The sequence below is a fragment of the Aspergillus aculeatinus genome, assembly GCF_003184765.1.
Source record: "Aspergillus aculeatinus CBS 121060 unplaced genomic scaffold BO66scaffold_15, whole genome shotgun sequence".
NCBI classification, from domain to species: Eukaryota; Fungi; Ascomycota; class Eurotiomycetes; order Eurotiales; family Aspergillaceae; genus Aspergillus; species Aspergillus aculeatinus.
Window position 1 is genome coordinate 114,767 of NW_020291484.1, and position 21,927 is coordinate 136,693.

The following is a 21,927-nucleotide window of genomic DNA, read 5'->3' on the forward strand; positions in this document are numbered from 1 at the left end:
CAGTACTCCGTACCTCCCCTCCCCGTCCTTCTCTTTCGTCTTGTCTATTGCTATCCTGTGCTGTGCACTGTGTGCCATCCCTCCTCATCTTCGCTTTATCCCCGTCGTGCAGGTCCTGCATTCTCCTTGCTTCCTTTTTTCTCCCCCCCCTTTCCGATATCCTGCATCTGCACTCACTCACTTTTCCCGTTGCTGCTGCGACTCTCTTTCCGTTTGTTTTCTTACCTTCCGTCGACCTCCGTCGCTATCCCCTTGATCAAAAACGTTCCTACACTACATCAAATCGCCCATTCAACCCACCCATATATGCTTTAAGTTGATTTTGAGGGCTCAGTCGCTTGGAAACTCAATTGCGCTCGTTTTGGGCAACGACCGCCTGAGCCATGTTCCGCAGAAAGAGGAGCTCCTCTCAACATCAGGTAACCCCCCTCGTTCCGTGGGAATGGCATTCGGAACTTCGACGAGCTAAACGCCGCTCATTCATCTAGCATCCTCTCTCGGCCTCCTCCTCCCAATCCGCGCAATCCGCCGCCAGCCATGCTTTTCTCAAATCCCAACCCTCCTCCAGCAGTCTCTCCTCCGCCGCCGCGGCCGCCGCCCTGCGCAGCCTCACACCCACGCCGACACCCGTCGAGAATGTGCAGACCAAGCGGATGATGCAGCGGCGGACTTCCGTCTCCTCGCAACTCAGCGGCACGCCGAGCCTGCGACCCATCAGCGGAAATGGGGTCCGTCGCTCCAGCAGTTCCGCCTCCATGACGCATCGCACATTTCGAGATCAATCCCCGCGGCGACCCGCATCCAGCGCTGGACATGTCGACCCCGCACCGCCGCTCCCGTCCATCCCCCGCGAATATACCGGGCGAAAGGACCAAGCACGTCGATCGGTGAGCATGGGCCCATCGCTGCGACAAAGTCCGCGCGGGAAATCGATGGCCGACCAGGGAACAACCGGGGATCGCACTGCTGCCCCCAAGCCGCCGACACGAGCGCCCGCACAGGCGGCCGCGTCGACGCCGTCCCCTGAGCTGCGACGACCCGCGAGTCGAAACTCGATCAATTTCTCATATCCGATGGGCTCACGTCCTACATCGCCGACGGATTTGATGGAAATGGATGCATCGACGACTACCTCTCTGGCTGGTCAGCTTTCCGCTCCCGAGTCTCCTAAGGTTACAAGCAATAGTCCCCGAGCAACGCGCGGTGCCAAAACAAGGGGTGTCTCCCCGGGTAGCCCGGGACAGCGTCCATCGTCTGCAGGGACTGCGGTGGCTGCTGCACAAGCTGCCATTGTACCCCGGAGCCAAGAAGCGAGTGCCGTTGCTGCGTCTCCGCGGAGACCCTCTTCTCAAGATCGAAGTATTCCGGACACAGCACCGACCCAACAGCTCCTGGCCCCCGAAGCCCGACATCCTACACGCCCTGCCTTGGTGAAACGCCCGTCGACAGTGCCGGAAGATGCTCAAGGGGAGGAACAGGCAGAAACCTCTGGCCCCGCGCAGCGAGCAGAGCTCCCTCGTGGGGGTACCGTAACGCCAGAGAGCCCACAGACCATCAAACCACAATCTACACCGGACCAGACCAAGGATCAATTACTCAGTCCACCCATAAGCCCGCCGAGCTCGCAGCCTTCCGTCGACGCCAGTGTTGAACAGCAGCCGTCACATATGCGTCAATCCAGCAGTCCCGGGCGCTCCGCTCGCTTCTCACGCCATCTACTGGTGGCCAACCTTCCGAGCGATCACCTTCACCAACCCCCACCAAGGTCCGTGTCCCCGGCCAAATCTGCACTGAAACATTCCCGCAAAGACGGCCTTGCTTCTGATCTCCACCCGGAGACAGTGCTGCGACCAGGCCCTGCGCTCAGTGAACTATCCGATGGCACTTCCGTCGCATCTGATGATGGTTCAAAGCAAGGGGCTCGAAAGAGGCATGCCAAAGTCAGCTTCGATGATGAGGCAGAAATCGTGGGCACGGCAGCGAGCCCGCCGACATCTCCCGACGAAGTTCTGCCCGAGTCGCCGCAGTCCAAGCCCAAGAGTAAGGGTGGGTGGTTTGCTAAGCGTAAGCATAACTTACGAAGCGGGACGCCTGATGAATTCGAGCATATGTTGAAACCTCGACTTGCTCTGCCATCATTTGGCAGCATTCGAGGTAACAGGTCGGGAGGCCAGCCGGAGCCGCAGCCTCGCGAGATTAGCGACAATGAATCCACGACTTCGTCCGACTCTCCAATCGATACGTCGAGGTTTTCATTCTCTAATGACCATGCTGTGGGAAGTGTCCTAGCCAATTCTCAGAATGAGGCGCCGCCAGAGAGCACGACGCATAACCGTCCAGCTAGCCCCCTTCCAGTAGTGTTGGAGCTAGAAAGTCCGTCAGAATCGAGTCACCGGGATGATCGGGTAGAACAGCCAGGCACGGCAATCAGCCACCCGGCGGAGGTCAACGCCCCAGCTGAGGCAACACAACCACAAACTCCTAGACAGACTTTGGCAGTTCCTGATATTACCGTTCAGCCAGCTTCGCCCGAACTTGAAAAAGAGCGCCCGAGCTTGGAATGGTACGAAGTCCCCGGGGGCTTCCCACGTTCCTCTTTAGACTCGGACCCCACACAGGCAAAGCCCAAGAGAAAGTCAATCACATGGGACGACACCGATGTCATGGTCGATTCAGCCGCAGAGCGAGAGACTGATGACGAGTCCGGTGAGAGCATTTACAGTGATGCGGAGGAGGGCGTCAATGGACATGGCTTTGGCTCTATTGATGCTGTCGTCGATGGCCGGCAGTCGGTCCCATCGTTCCAAGGCGCAGCAGCAGGACTTGGTCTTTCCGAAAAGAATCAGCATCATACGGATGACTGGTCGGATTCGGAGTATCCACAGACCTGCCAGATTGCCCGCGCGAGCTCTCCTATGCAAGATACAGCCCTTAGTCCCGTCCCAGAATCCCCCGAATCGGTGCATCAAGCTATGCCTTTCTCGTCTCCCTATCCTCCTTTCGCCGCTCAGTCACAGGGGAAAAGTCAAAGTGGTTCATCCCAAGCCAGTCTCGCACGATCGACTTCTCACCATGTCAAATCTGTTGGACAATCCAACCTAGGCAATCGTGCAGACAACACGGCAACGAAAACTTCTGACGTCCCACAGGCGAGTGCAACGCAGTCAACTGCTACTCAAGACCGGGCCAGGCCAATGTCGTGGAGTCCTGCTGCCATGCAGAATGAAGTTGGTAGTAAGAATCGTGCGTCAGCAGTGAACGGCAAGGCACCAACTCCGCGAAGAACATTGTCCAGTGGCAGCGATTCTTCGAGTAGTTTCAAGCGAGCCAGTCGTCCATCTCGGGCAGAGTCGAACCACACCATGCGTCTGACAATGCGGGGCGGCCCCCCAGTCCGACAGGCCCCAGCCCGGGCAATCTCCCCACCAGCCGACTCACGTCCGCGTTCGCCGCAATCGGGGGGTAATATGCGGACGACGCTTCGAATGAACGGAAACAAACGCGAGAAGGGCTCATTCTTTTCCAACAAGTCGCCGAAGAATAAGGTATCCAAGGTACCGGGTAGTCGATTCACTTCACGCTTCCCTGATTCGGACGACGACGAGGGCTTCGACAACTGGCGATCACGATACCGGTATGACGACTCAAGTGACGACGAAGATGAACGAGCCCCAGCTCCGCTGCCCCCTGTTCGAGGGATACCTCGGCGACAGGGCGCTCACGATGGCGATTCAACGGAGCTAGAAGACAGCTCCGACGAGGAGCGACAGGCGGCTGCGTCTCGACCGCGAGCTGCTGTGCCATCTCCCCGCAAGTCAGGCTCAACACGGGACCCTGCCTTGGCAGCAGTGGCTCGGAGTCGTGGAATGACGGATGAGGAGATGGACGAGTTTCTCCAGCCCAATCGAGGGCGCAAGGCGGGACTGTTCCACCGGTTCAGCATGCGCAAGTCCAAATCGCCTGTCAATCGCAGGTCCCTCACAAATGGTACTACTCGAAATGGCGGTCTTCCAGAGCGTTCGCGAGCCGAAGGCGAACCAGATCCCCCGCTGCCTGGAGCTCAAACCAACGTCGTCACCACTATCACGGCGACCAACCCGCCGCCGCCAACCTCGTCCAAGCTTGTGCGACGTGCGTCGCAACGGTCCTCGCGCAGTGACGGATGGCCATTGCGAACCGAGCGCAAGGAGTCGGGAAGTACACCTGCAGCTACCACCAACGGTGTTGACGAGCGCCTCGCGACAGTTGATGAGGATGCCTGCAATAAGCCGATCACCGCTCCTGCCGGTGGACCCGCCTCCAAAGACAACCAGGATCCTTCCGTCCCAGCATCAACAATGAAGAACAATTCTCGTCCTGCCGCAGACGTTGTCATTGGATCTTCTGGACGCAAAAAGCGCTTTCCCCGACTCCGCAAAGCTTTCGGCTTGCGTGACTGACCGACTCCGCACTTTTATTCACTTTCACTTCTGATATATATATTGCACCATCTTTTGCCATTCTTCTTCCCTCCTTTGCACTTTTTCTTCTTTACTTGATCCATTTCGATGTACTTTGTTATAATATCCGCGGAGCCTACTTTGCATCCGCAAACCACTACCTATAATCATAATGCAGGCCAATGATGCTTACCAAAGAATTTTTGTCGGAGAGTCTAGGTAGCTTTGCTTTCCACAACAAGGATAAAGTGGGTGGAGGCCACCTGATTCAGTGGTATTTGTGTGTGTGTGTGTGTGTGTGATGGATGAGCTTTCACCACCGGGGTACTTATATACGGGATTCTTTCTGTTGTTGTTGTTGTCTTCCACATGTGGTTGTGGCTATGGGTACGTGGACATCTGGCGCTTGGGATCGGTGGTGGTCGGATGGTTGGATGGACGGACATATGGGATTATGTTTTCTTTTCAACTAGGGTTTGAAAATTGGTTGATACCCTTCGATTTAAGGTCGTGATGAAGATGCCCGGTCGATGGACTGAATAAGACAGTGTTGTTGTGTGTAAGCTGAATCTAATCAACGGGGTTTGTCGATGACCGCTCAATATAAACTTCGTAGTTCCTTGTTTCTGAGCCAAAAGGGAAGGAGTACTCCGTACCGTGAACTGACAGGACTGGAGCTGGGGTAGGGGTATATCTCGTGCCTGCAGGGGTACTATAGCTGAGCCTCAGGGCTCAGTCTTCCACCCACCTTCCCATTCCGGCCATCAATTCCTCAATCCTCTCTCTTCCAAACCAGGCCACGCATGTATCTCGATCTCCATCATGGAAGAGATAGATAGGTCCCACGCATTGTCCCTAGTACAGTACAGTACAGGGACACGCCCAACGCGCGCACGAGCCGAGCAAAGAAGTACTGTACTGTACTGTACTATCCTCTACCGAGCAGGAATATATATACACGCCCTGAATCCTCCGCAGACTTCCACTGCATAAAAGAAACCTCCCTCTCTTCCCCCGGGTTAGACAATCCATGATCTGGATCCCCCATTGCGCTTGGACAAAACAAACCCATCGAATCTCAGGTCCATCCTGCCACCCCGCGTTCGCGTTCAGCCCAATAACTAGGTAAACAAGCAGTCTGCCACCACACTGTCCCCAATTCAATCAACGTATCTGCCGCCCTCCCCCCAATTCACTGGAATAGTACAATCAAAATCAACCCGTCGATCCCATCTCCATACCAGAGCACCCTCCACCGCACGCAGGAGTGCCATCCCATCGACGGAACCCCAACTCGCGCGGGGATTGGCGCAGAGCTAGCCTGCCCGGGAGAGTCGACAGCGCGGCGTACGGTACTGCACTGCACTGCACTGCACAGGCAGGTGTACATACCTACTACAACAGGACAGGACAGGACCGGACCGGACATGATACTATCCGCCCTCTGGGCCTCTGAGTAGATAAGATATACATTTCTGGATTGAATTGAATGTATGTATGGAATCTACATGATTGTTATTGACTCCTCGCGTAGGAGTCTCGAGGGGGGGGGGGGTTCTTTCCTTCTTTTGGAAGGGGACAGGTTGCGGGTGTATTTCGCTGAGATCTATCATTGGTATTATATTATGATTTCGCTGGCCACGGGAAAAGAAAGGGAAAACCCTCATGGTGTCTTTCCCTCTGCTAGGCAAAGCAGTCATGGAACAGCCATTTGCCTGCCACTCATCACATTACCACTATCGCCAATATTCACCTGTAAAGATAGACATTTCTCGTGGGACTCGAACTGGGCTTCTTCTACTGTCCAAGCTGTGGTCGATCCTCCAACCACTACCTCTGAAGCTGACTTGATGTTTGCGTGCTCAATTGTCTGAATGTGCCAATGCATTTGCCATTGGGAATCGGATGGTTAGATGTCCTACTGCACTACAAGCACAGGGAGTACTCTAGCCACTGGACCAACGGGTGCATAGCCGGTGCATTTTCGATAAAATAATCAGTCTACTCAAAGCCAGTTCTAGATCATGATCTACATCCATTATTGCTAGATACAAGAAGGCCATGATACATTCGAGTAAACAATTTTTGTCAAAAGGCCATTCCATCATACGTGAATCCATCAGATACAAGATTTAATTTCTTAGGTCATCAATGATCGTGCGCTGCGAGTGAAAAAGAAAAAGACAAAAGAAAAGTCAAAGACCCATGGGCGGTCCGTGGTTGATGCTTTGCGGGAGTGACCACGGTTCCCACCCACGGGCACCATACCCAACCGAGTAAAGGCTTACAAGCGGGAAGCGTGGACCACCTTGTAGTCAACGACCAACTCGCGGCCACCGTCGTTGATGACAAGGGCACGGACGCTGCCACGGCCATCCTCGAACGCCTCGCGGATGCGACGGAAGAGGTGGCCCTGGGGAACGACGGGCAGGCCCTGCTTGACATCACCGGTCTCGGTCATGGCGACCAGGCGGCCGTCATCGCGGAGGTCCAGGATGCGGTAGGTCTTGTAGACGGGACCAAGCATGGTCTGGACGACCACCGAGGGGGAGGGGTTGGAGACGAAGCTGGACTCCTCCTGGAGCTCCCGGGTGAAGAGGTCGACACCCAGGTAACGGTGCTGGCCGGTCTGGGGGGAGACGGAGATGCGGATCACCTGGCAGGGACGACCCTGGAGGATCAGGATGTCGCCGATGCGGATGAAGTGGACGGGGATCGGCACGGTCTCGGCGGTGGCGGAAGAGTTGCCGGCGCGGGGCTCCACAATGCGGACATCCTCGCGGACGCCTTCACGGAATCGAACTGGCCCGCGTTCGTCAGCGACGACTAGTTCCTCGTGGTCTTTGTGACCATGGTGGTGGTGGTGGGAGGAGGTGGGGTGCATGATGCGGTCGGCAACGCGCTCCACACCACGACGGAAGGAGTGATAGTTACCGTCGTCGTCGTAGTAGCCCATCTTGCGAGAAGGAGGGGAATCCACAACAGTCTTGGGCTTGTAGACCTTAACGTTGGCTGAAGAAGCAGGAGCTTGGGGAACCGGCTCAACGCGCTGTTGACGGCGGCTGTAGGGGTCCCGTTGGTAGCTGTCGACGGGCTTGGACTGGTACGCACGGTCGTAAGAGACGTCGATCTCTGATTGGACAGTGCGGTCGTACGATACGTCCCTGGTCGGCTGGCGGGGGCCTGGAGCGTACGAGTCTACAACAGGAGCCTGGGTAGACCGGTTGTAGGCGGGGTTGACGTCGTAGGTAGGGTTGTTGACCCGACGACGGTACTCACGCTCAGTGATATCGAGCTGAGTCTGAAGAGCTTGATCGTACGTGGGCTGACGGTCTTGGAAACGGACCGACGGTTCACGATAGCTGTAGAGGGAAGAAAGGATGAGATGTCAGATAGGGATTGACAAGGGAGGGGAAGCGGATAAGAGATGATTGGGTGGGACAAGAGAAAAGAAAGGTGTGTATGTATGAGGGGGAGGGAAGGGGGGAGAAGCAATAGTCAGGTAAGGTGTATGTGTGTGTGTGTGTGTGTGTGTGTGTGGGTGGGAAAGTATAAGAAGGCGGGTGGTGGAGGAGAAAAGAGGAGAAAGAGAGGAGAGGATGGGGAATGGGAAAGAGTGGGAAAGCACGGGAAGACCCAGTCAGCTTCCCTTTAGGGCCAAGGGACCATTGGGTGATTTGTTTGTTTTGGTGCCACGTAAGAAACGAGAAAACAGAAATGAAAACAAAAGAAATAGAATAATAATAATAATAATAATAAAAATAAATCAAAAAGACCGACCACCAAGAAGTGTGGGAGGCGAACTAGAGCGCATTAGGCCAAGAGAGATTCGATGATGGTGACACCGCTTCTTTTGGCCTCTCTCTCTTTCTCCACTTGGTTTGCTGTCGGTGCTAGACTGTAGTCTAGGCAGACACCGGACAAATCTTCATAACCATACAAACAGAAAACGTTTCAATTGATTTCAACATACCGTTCGCGAGTTAGATCAACCTCAGGATACCGGGGCGGAGGAGCAGTACTAGTGGTAGTAGTGACTCGCTCGTCAAAGTGGACACTGACGTCGTTGGGGCGCGAAGAGTGCCTGTGGTGGTGATGTTCGTGCCGATGAGGCTCGGGCGCAGCAGGAGTAAACTGATCGCGCTCAACGAAGTGAAGGTCGATTTCTTCCTTTCCGTAGACACGCGGGTCGGGAAGAGGAGCAGAGGTTCGAGTATCTTCCCGTTCGACGTGCGAAGTGCGATCGAGATTGACTTCTTCCTCTACTCTGGCTGTGGCCGCAAGAGTAGCTTCAGGAACAGCGTCACTCCGGTACGACGACGGGAAGACACTGAAGGGGATGGGGACGCGGGCGTCAAAGTCCAGATTGGCTGTCCTGTCGGCGTCCTTTCTCGAATCCCTTTCGAACTGTTAAACAACAACTCGAAAGGCGAGACAAGAAAAGACTCTTAAGGAAGAGAGAAGTCTTTCTCGTAGAGAGATGGGAGGAGGGGGTGTGGAGGGAAAGTTGATAGATCAAACTACCCGAAGAATGCGGAGAAAGTTCCTGATGAGGAATGTGAGATAAAAGATAAGCTTAAAAAGCTTGAGGGGATTGGAATGTGAGGGTAAGGGAAGAAGAGATGAAAGAGGATGGAGAAAGAAGAGAGGAAAGGGAAGAAGAGAAGTGAGAGAAGGACAGAAGTGGAGGAGGAGGAGGGGAACAAACCCGCTGAAATACAATTGCGGATGGTTTCCCTCGTCACGCGTTTTGTTTACCACACCTTGCCGTTTCTGGGGGGCGATGTTATTCCCAGACAACTCCCATTATCCCTATCTAATCAGCTTCTAACCCACTCCAATTGACTTTCTAGTCCCTTCCTCCTCCTTTGCCCAGTTCATCCGGATTCCATACTATCAAATCTACAATTGAAGAGGCAGGTGGGTGGGTGGGTGGGTGGGAAAGGGAAACGACCCGAGGTTCAGAAATCCGCCTACAAACCACGGTTCCTGAATCTGCAACTCAAACTTACTCCAGTCCACATACCACAACTTATCTCGACCACGCTGATCTATATAGGGAATTTATCCTCCCAAATCAAACCCCCAACTAGCGCTAACAACCTTGATCCACCGCGCAATTGATTGATCAAATCTTCCCTCCTCGTTCACATGCAGGCCGACCCTGCTGTATCCTCCCCCCAACGCACACACCACGAGGCTGGCCAGCCACCTCCGGGTCCCCATGGCAACTGGGCCGGTTTCCCCGGGTCGCATCGGAAATCCGAGCTCTCTGGAGCTGGAGCTTCAGCCGATCGACGCTCCATGCGCTTGCCTGCTGCCAGCCCCTCTCTCTCGTCCGTCCATCCCGCGCTCGCTCTTAGACAATCACTGTCAGCAACAACCGAGGAAACAACCCGAGAAAAAGAAAACATCCAAGCAATAAAATAAGCTGGAGGCTGGGGTCTGGTGTGTTCTCGCGCCAACCATCCCATCGTCAAATGTTCTCGGTCAGCAAGAGCTCAGCTCTCTGGATCAGTCATCATACACAGTAGTTGTGTAAATGTGTATGATCGGGCCTACAAGCAGCAACCTGCCTGCAGCATGATGTTTCTTCAAACGCCGTGGCCTTGCCCACAGTTGGCTGGACCATGATCCATTTCAGGTGCCTATTCGTGGTCTCCGGCCATTGGAGAGCTGGTCGTTGAGCAGGCACCTTGGTCCCCGTTGCCTCTGGGGGGAGCGCCCAGCTTGCTGATCTCACTGGGATGTGGACCCGACCGGGGAGGGGGCCACTCAACGGCCCAGCCATTCATGATCCAGGATCCATGATCCATCAATCCAGCCAGCCAATTCCCAGCCTCACTTCGGTAGCATTTCGCTTCCAGCCTGTCACATTGGTGCATTGGCGCTGACTATTATTAACTCTCTTCGAGGGCGGAGAGATACGTAGCAGAGGTCGGTCGGATCACAGCTGGTTGTTTCGGGTGGAAGGTTAGTCTCGATGTCTTAAGTCTGGACAGACCCACCTGCTTTCCGTCCTGTGTAGGATTTCCTTGGTTTGGCACCGTAGGAGCCAAAATGGTGTGTGTCCGTAGCGAAGCCGGTGTGATGTAGCGGCTCCCCTAGTAAGGTAGATATGCCAGTCTAGAATTATAATATTGTGGCTATGGAGTTCTGCAAGTAGTTCTGAGATCTGATCCACCTATCTTCGTCGAGGCCAGAAGGTTTAGGATCATGCCCCTCAACGCAGTCAAGTGTACATACTCTGTCCTCTGTGATTCCACTACAATCAAACGCATGATAAAGCGTATTTCATCACACAGCCGGTACCCAGTTTCATCCTAGACCAGACCTTCCTCTCAGTCGAGATTATGAGATTCGGGGAACCTAACCGAGCCGTTCGGATCTTTCGGATAAGTGAGAATGTCATTTGATATTAGAACGATACTTTTATTGTCATTCTTCGACCATTTTGTCGGGATTATCTTCTACGGGGTGGACAGAGCCACTATCCAACCTGTGACCTTTCAAATGCTTGCATTTAAGCAACTGCCTCTGGAGCTTGACATACAACTACTTGAAGCACATGCTACAGATCATGCAGAGCAACAATACTGCTTCCGTACTCCCGGACTGGCCTTCAGGCTGTCGCAGACACTTGTTAGTCCTAGAATGCATTGGGTAACAGTACTCCGTACTCATTGGAACTCGGAACGGGTATCTAGTGTAGAGTAGTCTCGGGTTGCGAGTATACACCCCGCAGCACCACCGAAGTTTTTTCTTGTAGGTAAAGTCGCAGGGCGGCGTCTGTTCAATATGTGCGCTTTTAGAGGTTTCGTAGTCGGTTGGAATTGCTGAGTCGACCCGTAAACCTGAAGTGCACTGCTTGGAAGCGTTCCTTCCTTCACTAAGTCTGGTACATGTCGACTTAGTCACTGTGCATGGCGCTAAAGGTGAATGAAAACCCACCCCTCATTCTCTCTTCGACTGGACTGCGAATTGGGTTCGAAACGACCGTATACAAGTATACATGATGATGACAGTGAAAGAATTCTCGTGTCGAGAAGTCACGAAGAGACCCACAACGACGCGCGACCTGATCGAGCGCTTCAAGGCTGTCGGCCCAGAGACCGAGCAAGGCAAAGCGCTTCATGGTTTGGCGACTCGCATGCTCGACATCTTCAAAGATGAAAAAAAGCCGTCGTACTCGAATGAAGCAGCCCAGCTGGCAACTATCTTGTCCGACACGGAGCCCGCGGGTCTTCTGGAAGCGTTCATTAATGCCGTCAGCCGCGGCGCCAGCGACAATGAGCTTGTTGACACCCGCTTGCTCATCGATCTGTGCTACGTTCTTCGAAACTCCAAGGAGAGTATATCGAAGCGGCACTTGCTGAAACCTTTACTCACCAACCTCCACACGCGAATCAAGAGTGCAGATGGCGCCCTCGAGAAACAATACCAACTGCCTGGCAACGTTGCTTGACGCCATGGTCGACATCAAGATATCAGATGTCAGCCGAGAAACCACGCACGAGCCGCTTCTGAGCAAACTGAAGTCGCTTCGCAATCACTCGGAGCCTCGTCTGGCTCAGGCCGCTTGTTACGCACATGAAGCGTTGCGCGGGGTCCCGGACGATGAAGGGCAATGGCAGGCCCTCTGTCGCTATAGCTGGATGGTCCTGGAGCCTACTGCGAAGATCGCAGGTGCAATATCCACCATGGATCCCACCAAGGCAATCGATGCGACATCGGACATATTCAAACTGTTGGAGACACTCAAAGGTATCATCGGAGCCGGCAGGGACGTGTACACTGCATCGGAATCGCTTCAAGACTTGTTTCTGCAGACTCTAGGCTATTTGCCCAAGGAAAAGCTGTGGTACGGTGCACTCAGGTACACTGGGTTACTGATTGAGGATCGTGCATTGAACACATTGAAAGACCTTCTACCACGACTCGATTGTCTAAGTAATGAATCTTTCTGGTGTGGTCTCTACGCTCAACTTGAGCAAAGCTGGAAGAAGCATGAAGAAATGAGAGACGGAATTGAGACGTTCATTGAGTGGACACTATACGACTTTCCGGTTCGAAAAAGCTGCCCGAGACAAGCGGGAAAGGAATCCCCAAGGTTCCAGTCTTGGATTGCACTTGTCGCCAACACCCTTGGTAAGCTGCATTGGAAGAAGGACCAGCCACCCCCATCTTGGAGACGTCGCATTTTTAAGAAGACCGAATATATGCCCACGCTGGAGATCTTTTGTAAGTTGGAACAGTCGGATGATCTCAGCCACGGCGGTCTTCTTGACAAAGCCTGGTCCAAATGCGAGAAGGCGCAAGCATTCTTTGCGCAGGTGGCCGCAGCGGAGCATTACACGAGGGGGAAGCGTCTGGAGATCACGCGAGTATCCGGGGCCCTACTTCCGATGGAACGGTGCTACATCAATCTGGCGATCATAGAATCTTTGGCGAAGGATGGGAAGTCTCTCGATCCGATGGCCCAACGGCAAGCCGAACTTTCGCTGTTCGAGCAGCTCAAGGTTGCACGGCCCGGGGGGGGAGAAAGAATTATGTTTGGAGGAGCTGTTCAATCAGCGGGCCCTACGTAATGGCACGTCCAATCGGCCCAAACGAGTCTTGATCCGAGGGCGAGCTGGTGTTGGAAAGACCACCCTGTGCAAAAAGATCATGCACGAATTTCACCACAACAACATGTGGAAAAGTCATTTCGAGCATATCTTCTGGGTTCCTCTACGAAGGCTCAAAGGCCAAGCGGATTTGGAGGGATACTTGAAACAGGAGTATTTCCTGCTGGATAACGACAAGGAGATTCTAGTCCAGGCTCTGCTGAGAGTTGTGCTGGACCAAAGAAGAACCCTCCTCATATTGGACGGCCTTGACGAGATTGTGGGGGAGAGAAGCGGATTTGGAAATGAGGTGACTCAGTTCTTCGGGGAGCTCTTTGATCGTGAGAATATTATTGTTACCTCAAGGCCGTATGCTGCGGTTCCTGCCGGTGGGGAAGCATTTGACCTGGAGTTGGAGACTATCGGATTTCGCCCCCAAGAAGTCAAGGAATACATCCGGAGTGTCGTTGACCCTGAGTCAAGTGAGAACATCGAGCAATTCATCGAGCGATATCCAATCATACAAGGACTGGTTCAAATTCCGATCCAACTGGACGCACTTTGCTTTGGATGGGATACTAAAGATGGTGATTTCCTCCCCGATACTCAGAAGACAATAACTACTCTGTACCAGGCAATCGAAAAGAATTGTGGCGGAAGGACATGCAACAGTTGCTCGGAAAGAGTCCCTACGAAGCCCGGCAATATCGTGAGTTGGGACAGATCAAGAAGGAATTGACTGCCGAAGTCGAGGCGATCGAAACATTGGCATTCTACGGTCTTGTTGCAAATATTATCGAATTTCAACCTGGGCACCTAAAAGCTCTCTACACCCAGTTTCCGCAGCTGAATGATGGGCATCTGAGCAAGATGTCCTTTTTGCGAACTTCCGATACATCCTCTGATGATATGAAAAACTATCACTTCCTCCATCTCACCTTCCAGGAATTCTTCGCTGCGCAGTATTTTGTCCGATTTTGGATCGATGAGAAGGCAATACCGTTGACTACCATTTCTTCCAATGGAGTCATCAGAACTACAGATATCGTCCCAAAGCAATTCCTCCGGCAGGAAAAGAACGCACCGCGGTATAACATCATGTGGCGATTTGTGGCTGGGCTGCTGTCTGTCACAAACAGAGGGAAGCTATTGGATTTCATGAATGCATTGGATGGTGAACCGCGTGACGTCTTCGGCCCTGCCCATCTGCGGATTCTTATGCACTGCTTTAGTGAGGTGGGCTTAACGAATGACGATGAAGCACTGGGACACTTAGAAGCGAATGTCGAAAGGCGGCTGCTGCGACTGTTCCTGACAGTTCCTAACTCGGCTTCCCGCTATGCCTCGCTGGCAAAGGAGAGGGAATTTCCGGAGCATCTAATCGAGGGAGCCTTTCGCATCCGACCCTCCAATTATGATAGTATTTGGTTCTATTATGACTTTCTCTGTGAGCGCTTTAGATCGTCTACTCTTCCTCGGGGACTGGTCGAATGTCCCATTTTCAGCCAACATTCGTATCTTCCGTACATAGTTGGGCATTTCCACAAGTCTTTTCCAACACTTGCTTTGTATTATGCACATTGTGCGGACTCGGAGCAACGGAGGGAATTTTACAGGGGTTTGGAGCGTCGGCCGCGGGAGTCTGAGAGCCTTCCAGAAGGTATTGTCAACGGGATAATACTGAATGCCGACGGAGATAAACGTTTGCCTGTGTCAATTCTGTCAGGGATTTCGGACCTTTCGATCGATGCCCGTACAGTTTTTCTCTCATGGCTCCTTGATATTAATCCCTCAATTTACAATTACCCAGAACTGAGGAATGGGTATTACCTCCCTACTCAAGAAACACTGCTTTCACTCTTGAATCATGACAAGCTTGAGATGCGAACACAAGGAGCTTGGCTCTCAACATTGTACAGTCACCTCGATGTCAGTGTGCTGCAAAGACTACTCAGTTTGGCGGAATCTGAATATAACACCTCGGACGTACATAGGTGGATTGCCGAGGCGCTCATCAATCAGCAAACATTACCCGACTCGGTCTTACAGCAGGCATTGGACTTTTGCCACAGGAAAAGCTTCGCCGACGACATCCGTCTGATGCCCAGTTGTACCATCCTCGTCAGGAACTCCGTATTGCAAGATCAAGACTATGAAGCCTTATTCTCGAACGGTAGCTGGCAAGTATGCCTTGAAAAATGTCGAGATTCACTCCCTGGTCTCTTGCATAGATTCACAGACAAGGTCCTTGCTCTTTTAAACAGCAGCGACAGCTTTGTTGTTGGTCGTGCGCTGCGAAGTATGGACTCGTTGGATGACTTGCCGGAGCAAATTGTCAAATCCTTGGTAACAATAATCAAACATGGCACGGAAAATCATGCAGAAGTGGCAGTGGATGTTCTCTCAAGCATTGAGATCCCTGCCAATCCAGCTCGCAGTCTAGTAGTTGTTGCTATTTCCAAGCGATTCGAATGGGTTTGGGCGTTGAAAAGCTCCCGAATGATCCCAGAGGATGTTCTCAGGTTGTTACTTCCGCACGTGGAATCAAACGTGTCCGGTCAACGATACAACGTCATCGCAATTGTGCGCAATCAAATCAACCTCCCAACAACCATCATTGAAGACCTGCTTTCCTCAATGGAAAGCGAGTCGGCACCGGATTGGACAGCGATTGAGGCAGAGCTCGTTTTGAGAGATCGAGCCCAATTCTATTCAATTTTACCAGGGCTCAGTCAGCGGGCCTGGCAAGCGTTCTTCGAAATCTGGGCCGAGAGAAGCATCCACCAAAACCTCAATTTTTACGTTCTGGATGATGTGCTCTACATCAATATGCCTGAGGGCTCTTGGCAAGTGAAGATCGATACTCCGGAAGGGAGGGAGAAGCTCGAGTGTGGGATCAGGGCTGCTGAGCGAAGGCTCAGAAAGCTCGAGGTTGAGTCTTGTCCTCCAGATTTGCTGGGTGACTAGGTAGGGCGAGCTCATAGACTTGTCTTTCCCAAGTGTGCATGGACTGATCGACACATGGACAGCTTCAGGCGCAATTTCTCCATCTGTTGGTGAATTGTTGGATGTGACGGCGGCCCCGGGGCCTTGGTGCCTGAGGTGCCAGCTCACCGCCCACCCGGCTGCCTTAGCTAGTTCTCTCCGATAGCCTCACGTAGAGGAATCAACAAGCCTTCTCCACCTCTCAGAGGCGTCATCAGGATGATTAGACTTCCAAACTCTCGCGTGAACTACAAGCAAATACCCGTTACAGCAAGACCGCAATGAATCCTTGCACACGTCTTGCAGGGCTCTAAGCTGACTCGATCGCATCCATGGGCGCAAGCAAATCAATAGCTCATATACAGTACTTACTCTATGGTGCTGTGAATCAATGTCCCGGGAGCGTTGTCCCAGTACCAGTGGGGACAAGGGTACTGTACAAGTCTGGGAGCTCACTTACGATGTTGATCGGCGCGATGCTGCTGAAAAGGCACGACAGGCATGCTTGGGCCGCAGGATAGAGTAAGGCTATGGAAGCTGTGGGAAAAGACTTGTCTCATCTGCGATGTCAAAGTCGATATTCTGGACTGGAGTCAAGGGTTGTTAGTACATACTGTACATAGATCGTTTGTATGAGGACCTATATTAACCAGGCTGAGGGCTGGAATAAATACCCAGGCCTGAGATTAGCCATATCGATTGCTTTCCACTATCAACCGAGTAGACGCAGTACCTCCATCCTCTCCGCACCAGCAACAACAGAGCACCTTACTATCGCAACTCACGCAACCCTTCACACCTCCAACCGAGTCACTACCCCACAACCATTTCCCAAATACCCAGATTCTGCGTACTAGAAAAGACATTCCGGGGGAGAACCCCCGGACCCCCCTTTCTTTCAACTTCCTGATAACCCTAGCTCTAAGTACTAGAAAAGACATTCCGGGAAAGAACCCCCGGATCCTTCTTCTTTTCAACCTCCCAATATCCCCAATTCCAAGTATTAGAATATATAATATTCCGGGGGAGAACCCCCGGATTTTTTTTTTTTTAATTTTCTAATAACTCTAGCTCTAAATACTAGAATAAGATATCTTTAAAAAGAATCTTCGGATTTCTAATCTTTTTATCTTCTAAATATCGCTAAATCTAAGTATCTACTAGAAATAAGAATAAAATATTCTAAAGAAGAACCTCCGGCTCTATCTTTTTTTTTTTACTTTCTACTTACTATAGATTCTAATCTTAAGTACTAGAATATATAATATTCCGGGGAAGAATCCCCGGACCCCCCTTTCTTTCAACTTCCTGATAATCCTAGCTCTAAGTATTAGAAAAGATATTCTAAGAAAAAACCCCCGGACTCTTCTTTTTTTTAACCTTCCAACAACCCTAATTCTAAGTATTAGAATATATAATATTCTAGAGAAGAACCTCCGGATCTTTTTTTCTTTTAATTTTCTAATAATCCTAGCTCTAAGTACTAGAATAAAATATTTTTAAGAAAAATTTTTAGATTTCTAATTTTTTTATTTTTTAAGTATCGCCAAATCTAAATATCTACTAGAAATAAGAATAAAGTATTCCGAAGAAGAACCTCCGGTTCTATCTTCTTCTTTTACTTTCTACTTACTATAGATTCTAATCTTAAGTACTAGAATATATAATGTTCCGGGGGAGAACCCCCGGACCCCCCTTTCTTTTAACTTCCTGATAACCCTAGCTCTAAGTATTTGGATTTCTAATTTCTTATCTTCCGAGTATCGCCAAGCCTAAGTATCTACTAGAAACAAGAATAAAGCATTCCGAAGAAGAACCCCCGGACTCATCTTCTTCTTCTTTTACTTCCCACTCACCGTAGACCCCAATCCCAAACAATAGAATATATAACGTTCCGGGGGAGAACCCCCGGACCCCCCTTTCTTCCAACTCCCCAGTAACCTCAAGCCCCAGCTCCCAAGCTCAATTCCCAGCGGATGGCCGGCGTGGCCATCCCAATACGTCTCGGCCCGGCCCGTCCAGATGCGTCCGCGGCACCGTGGTGCAGGCCCATTTCAGCGGGCTGAAGTGCGCAGGGTTCCAGGAGGAGGATGGTTTGCGAGGGTTGGAGTTCGGACAGGCGGCCGACGAGGGTTAAGCCGGCTAAGCCGCCGCCGATGATGATGTAGTCGTAGCTAGAAGCCATGCGGACTGATGATGAAATTGGGTATGGGGAATGAGATTTATTCACAAGCGAGGTTGGTCAAGCTGTTCTGATAGAGTAGCATCACCGGGTTCTTTGTGCTCGGTACGGCTGGCCTGAAACCACCAGAGATCGCCGTAAGCTCAATCTAGGTAGACTGGCTTGGTATCAACTACAGGCGCGAGCTTGCTGATTGGTTCATTCGTGCAGATTCCATCTGTCGGTTTAAACTACATCTCACCGGCGTGGCATGCCGTCTTCCGAGTTGGTCCATGCAGACGCTGACAGAAAGGGTGAGAGTACAGTTGAGTATATCAGTGCCACCATGTAGCGTCGCCTTATTCAACCAACTCTTCCTGGACAAAAGAAAAGCAGCCGTGCTACTGACACCGGCCGTCGCAGACTACTATAACCTGCCAAGCAATCTTCCTCACCACCCGCAACTCATGCAAAGACGCGATCAAAATCCAACAAAAAATGGAGCTGCGGGGAATCGAACCCCGGACCTCTCCCATGCTAAGGGAATATTATACCACTAAACCACAGCCCCTGTTGATGTTAATTGTGACACATTTGTGGTTCTATGTATCAAATGCAGCGATAAGCAGTCGCTGTGCAGCCCAGCGGAATGCCTGGTCTGATTACATGCCCACTCCACCCAGACCTTTACAGCCCCAAGGCCCGGTGATCCATATGTGCACGTCAAAGCAATAGCCTTGCCCTCTGAGCGGTGAGTCTGCGTTCAATGGTGTGGGTGTCTCGGTCTGGAGAGTATCGAACACTTTACCATGCTGCCACAAACACAAACACATAGACTGGGAAACGGACAGAAGGCATGTTGTTCACTTCATCCTGAGGGTATGATGCAGCCGTCATGGTTTATTGGAGCACCTCGAGACAGCACTCTCGCTCATGACTGATCCGTGAGTAGTAGCTTCTATGGTACGCCCGTTTAACGACCATCGACAGCCCTGCGACAGGATCAGACTCAATCTCCGGGACTTGGGTCGCTTGTCTGCTCGTGTCGAGGAACCCATCATCAGCGACTGACACGCACACCCACTGGATTTTGCGGAATCTGGAAGAAGTCGGATTATAGAGAAGGTGCTTATTGCCTTCCTTGGCAGGGTCCAGAGATCCCCAGGGCAGACGCAGACGAGAAAGCCCCCACAGCAGAAGGCCGGAGCCAGGCCGCTCAAAGTATAACTAACTTAGTCCACTGACCCTGACCGTTGGTCAAATCAAGCGGTAAGTGGGGGTAAATCCTTCCGAAGGCCTCGTGAAGATGGACCTCGCTTAGGGCTCTCGGCGCATGAAACGGGTCATGGCTTTGGCAGTCTACCGTGCGGGGCAACAAGTAAATAACCCCAGAACGAGGTGAAGACGACTAGAGCCACGAGTCAGTACCCCTGCAGGACATCCCACACTGTAGGCTGCTACCTGGACAACTTACAGGCTAGAAGTGAATCGCAACAAGGGTCAGATCCGCAATAGGTGGTGGTGACTGCACGGAGGCTGGAGGCGATCCCAAAGCCCGAGAATCCCTGCCGATCCCCTCACCAGAACCTCCGCTGAGTAACCGGTCACCCTCCCTACTCCAGTACCAACCATAGAACAACAGATATGCTATATAAATAAGCAAGCTCCATCAAAAAAACTATAATTTGTCGCTCCCATATCCAGTCACTCCTTGCTGATTCCCTCTTAGTCCCAGCTTCCTCAAAGATGTCCCCGCCTTGGCGCCCCGGAAAACGAGTGGCCATCGCCGGCGGAGGCCCCGGAGCCATCTCCACGGGGCTAGCCTTTCTCCAACGGGGGTACGATGTGCGCATCTTCGAAAAACAGCGCACGTGCCAGGCCATCGGCGGCGCGGTGCTGCTCTCCATCCCCGTGCTCGCCATCCTCCGCGCCTACGGGCTGACCTCGGACAATTTCGGGTCATACACGCGGACGACCTTCGCCAACAAATGGGGCAAGGAACGGGTCCAGCTGCCCTTCAACGCCGAGGTCGAGCGACGCATGGGCATCCAGGGCTGGCAGTACGGAGTGTTACGGTCGACCATCTTCGGGAAGATGCTGGAACTGGTCCCGGAAGGCGTGATCTACACGGATCATGAGGTAACCGGATATGAGGAGAAGCAGGAGGCGAGTGAAGATGAAGACTCCGGCGTGCAGATCCGGTTCAAGAATGGCAGCACCATGATGGCCGACATCTTGGTCGCGGCGGACGGCATTCGGTCGACGGTGTCGCGGCAGGCCTTTGGCGAGCCCGGGCTCTTCCACACGGGCATCCGGGTCTGGCTTGCGTGGTGCGATCAGATCCCCGGGATCCCGGCCCACCACGGGGTGATCTCCCACGACTGGCAGTACCAGGCCAGCTTCTTTCCCATGATGCGTGAGGGCAGACGACCCGGCTTCGAGTGGTGGGTGGTCGAGCCCTCCTACGAGGGCAAGCCGGCGCCGGCAGACCCTCGCACGCATCTGACCGCGATTCTCCAGAACTGGGCACAGCCGATGCCGCGACTCCTCGAGGCGACCGATTTCAACTCCCAGGTCTACCGGTGGGAGGCCTATAATCGGCCATCCTTGCAGAAATGGTCGGCTGGGAGAGTGGTCGGCGTGGGCGATGCGGTGCACCCGGTCTCACCGTATGCCGCATATGGGATGGGGATGGCGATCGAGGATGGCTACTACCTCGCCCGCGCCCTCGACGGGGTCGACCTGCGCGATCCCCGAGCCGTCGCCGCTGGATTTGAGCTCTATGAGCAGCAGCGCGTGAATTACGCGAACCATCACATGGAATTCGCCCGCTTCTCGGGATCCATGTTTCACCGCTTGCCCTGGCCTTTGGCCAAGATGCGGGACCTGATCTTTGATTACACCCCTGTGTTGGGCATGCTGTTGAAAAAAGACTATCTGCAGCGGGCCGAGGAGGAGACAATGAACTTGCGGGAGCTGCAAGTTGTGTGAGGAAAGAGGAAATGGAGAGATGGAAGATGGGGGGGGGGGAAGGAGGCCCTCGGAGCCCACCTGGGGAATTGGGCTGCAGTTTTAGTCGAGTCGATTTCAACGGCGGACGGAACACTCCCGACCTTCCCTATTTGGCAATTCCACTCCGTGGCTTGACTCCGAGTCACGTTCACCTTCACAATCACTTTCACGTTCACAGCCCCCACAGCCAAACCCAGCAGGCCAAGAAGATTAACCTTGAAGGAAGACCATGTGGCTCTCGTAATGAAGAAATCAATCCAGGGCTGAACTCTGCTTAACTCGAAGAATGATTATTCGGACCCATGCAGGTGTCTGAGTAGATGCCCTCAAAGCATGTGATAGTTGAACGTGTCAAATTAGGGCAAACCCAAGACATCCCAGGATGAAACTCGCCCGCAAGGGTAGAGGACGGCACATAGAATAGAAGGGAGGAGTAGATATTCGGTTGGTGAGAAGGATTTGCCTCATCGGATCGGCATACGCTTAGCGGGCTTTTAGCGGCTCTTAGCGTGAATAACGAATTGGTGCTCAGTGCTCGCTGCTCGCTGCTCACTGCTCAGATAACGCAGGCGGGGTTAGCAAGAGTTAGTTAGCACTCATTTAGCAGTGAGTCTGTTTGATTGGGGTGGGTTAATAATAACTTATCACTAGTTGACTAGTTAACTAACCTAACTTAACCTAGCCAGACCCTTGCGGCTGCCTGACACCACCCTCGGGGCCACCC

The 21,927-nt window shown here is 52.6% G+C and overlaps 5 protein-coding genes and 1 non-coding gene across 6 annotated transcripts; 3 read left to right on the forward strand and 3 right to left on the reverse strand.

Annotated features, from left to right (window-relative positions):
• Positions 1-166: 166 nt before the first annotated feature.
• BO66DRAFT_46609 (uncharacterized protein) lies at positions 167-4,547 on the forward strand. The gene is made up of 2 exons (XM_025652518.1): positions 167-419; positions 489-4,547. The coding sequence occupies exons 1-2, from the start codon at positions 384-386 to the stop codon at positions 4,437-4,439; spliced, it is 3,987 nt and encodes a 1,328-aa protein (XP_025505507.1). The 5' UTR covers positions 167-383; the 3' UTR covers positions 4,440-4,547.
• A 1,764-nt stretch (positions 4,548-6,311) lies between these two features.
• On the reverse strand, positions 6,312-9,790 carry hexA (putative Woronin body protein HexA). The gene is made up of 4 exons (XM_025650360.1): positions 9,629-9,790; positions 9,466-9,490; positions 8,413-8,838; positions 6,312-7,801 (listed from the first exon to the last, which is right to left on the reverse strand). The coding sequence occupies exons 1-4, from the start codon at positions 9,693-9,695 to the stop codon at positions 6,724-6,726; spliced, it is 1,596 nt and encodes a 531-aa protein (XP_025505508.1). The 5' UTR covers positions 9,696-9,790; the 3' UTR covers positions 6,312-6,723.
• Positions 9,791-11,457: 1,667 nt separating this feature from the next.
• BO66DRAFT_470132 (NACHT domain-containing protein) lies at positions 11,458-16,034 on the forward strand (the record flags this gene model as incomplete). The annotated part of the gene is made up of 5 exons (XM_025652772.1): positions 11,458-11,791; positions 11,853-12,958; positions 13,014-13,632; positions 13,680-14,492; positions 15,285-16,034. 5 exons carry the CDS (start codon positions 11,458-11,460, stop codon positions 16,010-16,012), a joined length of 3,600 nt encoding a protein of 1,199 aa, XP_025505509.1. The 3' UTR covers positions 16,013-16,034.
• A 220-nt stretch (positions 16,035-16,254) lies between these two features.
• On the reverse strand, positions 16,255-18,215 carry BO66DRAFT_470133 (uncharacterized protein; the record flags this gene model as incomplete). The annotated part of the gene is made up of 2 exons (XM_025652773.1): positions 16,255-16,617; positions 18,032-18,215. 2 exons carry the CDS (start codon positions 18,213-18,215, stop codon positions 16,559-16,561), a joined length of 243 nt encoding a protein of 80 aa, XP_025505510.1. The 3' UTR covers positions 16,255-16,558.
• Positions 18,216-18,690: 475 nt separating this feature from the next.
• Positions 18,691-18,762, reverse strand: BO66DRAFT_t123. Its single transcript has one exon. It is a non-coding gene; the product is annotated as a tRNA-Ala (tRNA).
• Positions 18,763-19,609: 847 nt separating this feature from the next.
• On the forward strand, positions 19,610-21,184 carry BO66DRAFT_390549 (FAD-dependent oxidoreductase; the record flags this gene model as incomplete). Its single annotated transcript, XM_025647035.1, has 1 exon — positions 19,610-21,184. Exon 1 carries the CDS (start codon positions 19,938-19,940, stop codon positions 21,180-21,182), a length of 1,245 nt encoding a protein of 414 aa, XP_025505511.1. The 5' UTR covers positions 19,610-19,937.
• Between the last annotated feature and the right edge of the window lie 743 nt (positions 21,185-21,927).